The sequence below is a fragment of the Parus major genome, chromosome 3, assembly GCF_001522545.3.
Source record: "Parus major isolate Abel chromosome 3, Parus_major1.1, whole genome shotgun sequence".
Lineage (NCBI taxonomy): Eukaryota > Metazoa > Chordata > Aves > Passeriformes > Paridae > Parus > Parus major.
In genome coordinates, this window is record NC_031770.1 from 99,062,117 (window position 1) to 99,066,185 (window position 4,069).

Sequence of the window (4,069 nt, forward strand, 5' to 3'; positions counted from 1 at the left end):
CTCCTGATTACACAGCAGCAATCTCTGCAGCATCCTTTGCTGTTAAACCAGACTTTATTGTTCTGAGGATTGTGAATAGAGGCTGATCTCAGCTGCAGTCACTGTAACCACCTTGTAAGCTAAGAGTTTGCTGGTTACATCTGGAGATCCCATTGCTTCCAATAATAGTCACTCCTTATCAAATCTCTGTTACCATGAAAACCCAACAGCGTTCAAGCCATGATGCAACATAACGCAGTAGGAAAGGGGCATTAAGTCAGAGGGAAGTAAACCAGTGCTGAGAACTGCCTGTCAGTGCTTCTGTGTGTGTTCTTTTCTGAAAGTACTCCAAATCAGCAGCTGAAAGAAAATGTTAGGAGAGAAGGAACTTTGAAAGTGCAAAAAGGGGTAAGTTTCACTTTCTGAGAAGTCACAATATAGCTAAAAGCTGGGGATATGGTGAGTCTCAAAATGGACAAGTTGGAAAGGGCTTCTGGAATCAGGAGTAATACCTTGTTTAGGTCTCAGCAAACAGCAACCACACCTCTGGGGCAACTGGCCCCAGCTCCTTCTGTGTCCTAGAGCACCCAACCGAGCAGAGCTGACAACCACTGCACAAAGGGCTACTTGGGCCTGGGTAGATGACCAGGCAGACCAGGTCCAACAGGAGAAAATCTGGAGAGTCTGTGGAGGCTGAAGAGAGGAAGGAGATTGTGGCAAGTCACTTGCTCCAGTTCATGCCTCATTCATCAAGACAGTGGTCCTGATACACCCTGACAGCATTAGGGCTTGGTCCAAAGCCAACACTATCAAACAAAATTTGCTGCTGCAGGGACCTTGGATTAGATCCTAATACCTTCCTTTCTAGGGTAACATTATCTCTGCTCTCCTTCACTGGACAAAATCTGTACTAGTATCTCCCAGTATGCTGAGCTTAAGCTGAAAAGAAATGCAAAGAACTGCATGCAAAATAAAAAATATTTTTTAGCTTTTAGAGATCTCCACAACAAAGACATAAAAGTGCCAAGCTTTATAATTTATTGCAGACACACTGATATTATCACCTCTTCTCATACTCTTGGAAATGGCTGAAATGGAAGCTGAACAGAGTGTTCTGCCAAAATACAATTTTATATTCCCAGTCTGTAAATCTACTGAATTTTCCCCATTGTTATGGTGTTTCAGCAGACTGCTGCACACGTACAACCTAAGCTTGGCTGTGCACACACCAGTGACCCAAAGGAACCTGAAATTAAGATCCTGTCTCTGCCACATATCTTGAGTAAGTGTTTATGTTTATACTTCAGTATACATCATCAGTATTAGAAGAATATTCTTGGTAAAAGTAAAATCAGGTCCATTTCCAACTGCCCACTGCCCAAGCTACAGGAAAGGGAAGAAAAAGAGTATCACTCTCATGATTTTTTTAAATGGAAAACGAAATCATCTGAAACCTTCACCCCCTTCAGCCTTCCCAAGGACGTACAGATCTCAGTCCTGATTTCCCTAAAGATGCATTTTCAGTCTTGCTGGCTCCACTTACTTGAGGGACAGGCTGATGCCAGGACTCTGACACATGCAAAGCCAGGGCAATGTTACTGTCTCCCAGTTGTGCTGGGAGACTCAGACTCTTGCTCAACAGGCTCAGCCTGTTCCATACTCATTCCCTAGCTAAGGCAGCAGGAAGGACTCTGCTCCTGTCCCTGGGGTTGGCAGTCATCAATACTGGTGCAAACTCGCCTTCACACGTAATGTAACACATCACACATCCAATGCATGTTCTGCTTTCCAGTTTTAGCTATGAAGACAGAAACTCTTGCAAAAAGGGTAGGACAGGCTTGTGGAGGACAAGATACCTAAAGATGGATTCATCAAATTACCTACCCTACAGCCTGCTGGGGACTGTCCTTCAGTTCCACATTCCTGTCCCAAAAACAGTGATGTAGAAAGGCTGGTATGCATTAAATGGTCTGACTTGAAGTAGATGTAGGGCAATCCCTGAGACCATGACATTTCTCACTAATTAGACCATCCAGTAGCACCCAAGTCAGATAATGCTCAAGTAATGGCTGCGTATCAAGATAAAAAATTCTACAACCTCAGTGCTATGCTGTTATACCAAGACATAGTGATAAACCAAACAGTCATAAATTCAATTTTATTTGCACCTGGGGTATATCTGCACTGGACAGGGGAGTGCAGCACAGAAATCCATTGCTTCTAGCTCCACATGGTACCTGGCTGTGCTGCAGAGACAAGCTCAGCTCAGAAGGATGTACAGCTTCAGCACTAGTCCAATGAGCTTAGATGCAGCACAGGTAAGCAGCTCAGATTCAACCCAGGCGTCCCTTGAACCCTGAACTGTACTGAACTGTTTCCCCTTTTGACTCACAGTACTCTTACAATAGTGGATGAATTGATATTTTCTCCATTTCAGGCCGAGGAAAGCAAACAACAGAAAATCAGAGGACTTGCCCTGCAGTCCTACACCAGATATAGAACAGAGCTGAAGAGCAAACCTCAGGTCTTCTGACTCCATGTGCTCCTAGCACAGCTACCTAGAATATTCCCATGGATATTTGCCTGCATCAGTACGGCTCTGGGAACTCCAACCAGGGACTTTTGCCAGCAAAGTACTGGTAACTTAAAAAACAAGATGCTGTGTCTTGCTCAAGGCATTGGACAAACGTTTTCTAGAGTGACTCAGGATACAAGTAATTTATTTGCATTTGCACACAGAGTACATTGTGGACGTGGTATTCTCACCTTCCCTTAGCAAAAATAACACCCACTCCTCACATAGAATGGGAATAAAGAAAACCTTGGGCTCCATCACCAAAAAGAAGGTTTTAGTACAAGGAATCTGCAAGTGTAAGAGCTGGGCAGTAAGTGTCAAACTGAGCAGTTGAACAGACATGCAGTTATGATCAGCATTAACCAATTTATTTAAAGACAAAAAATTTGACACTGTATTTTTAACTTCTATTCCAAGGTACCAGAACCTGAGTTTCCTTAAGGACCATGACCAAATGGTGAGTTTTGAACAGACCCATAACTTTAACTTTACATAACTTTAACTTTTTAATGCTTTTTAGTTTTTGTCAGTTTGAGCTAGGCTAATATTTCAAAGTAGAAGGATACCTAGGCTTTATTGGCAAATTCTTTACAACTATAATCTCTCAGAAAAATAAGAGCTGAAGTGTTTTCCTCTGCTACCTATGTGTGTTCAAACTGTTTTAATGCTAACAACTTGGCAAAAAGACAAGTACTGGAAGAACCAACCTCCTAGGAGCAAATTTGTAAGATAATCATCCTGCTGAAACCCAAGTCACTTACTAAAAAAGCCAAGCCACTTACTAAAAATTAAAGAAAAAGCCTCCCACATCACAACCATTCTAGAGCAGGGTAACTTCTGTCCCAGATATAATTTTATGCAACACATTTTAAAATTATTCATTTCCCTCTGATATCCTATCATAAGACAACAGGGAAAAAATCCCCCAATTTATTTCTACAATGCTTTCATATACATTCAGTATGATATTTTTAAGTACATTTAAATTCCAATTTCAAAAGCAGAATTGCTGATATTATAATTTCAGTAAGTTGTACGTTTGTAAGAAGCAATTCTTTCAATTTTGAAAACTTATTAATGATCTTTGTTTTATCCAGGGTAAGAGAAAGGAGCAGAAGCCACTGCCAAACTATGTCTCTATTCTCAAGCAAAGTTCCCAATTCAACCAACCAAACTACTGGCAGCCAAATGAAGCTTGGCATGGCTCTGGTAGATATTAATTCTTCAGCAGTGGTACAGGAAAGAGGAAACTTGAGGGTGAGCTCCAGATTTCTTAGTTCTTCAGTAATAATATAACAGCAACAAAGCAAGTTCTTTCAAGGGTAAAAACAGATCTTGTCCAACAATGTCATAATAGATGATCCTCTTTGCATTTTGGGTGACTGCACCATATATAGACAGCACTACAGATCTCATCCATCTTTCCATGAAAATCTATGGTAAGGATGCCACTAACATCTGAAAGAACAGTACTACAGACAAAAGACCATTTCTTCCTGAATTTTATCCTCTGAA

The 4,069-nt window shown here is 41.3% G+C and overlaps 1 protein-coding gene across 1 annotated transcript; it reads left to right on the plus strand.

Annotated features, from left to right (window-relative positions):
- The first annotated feature begins 435 nt into the window (after window positions 1–435).
- On the plus strand, window positions 436–3,831 carry C3H2orf50 (chromosome 3 C2orf50 homolog). The gene is given in 6 exon segments (XM_033512935.1): window positions 436–616; window positions 1,287–1,461; window positions 2,972–3,011; window positions 3,652–3,689; window positions 3,691–3,773; window positions 3,776–3,831. Coding segments are annotated over 6 exon segments (573 nt in total).
- The last annotated feature ends 238 nt before the right edge of the window (window positions 3,832–4,069 follow it).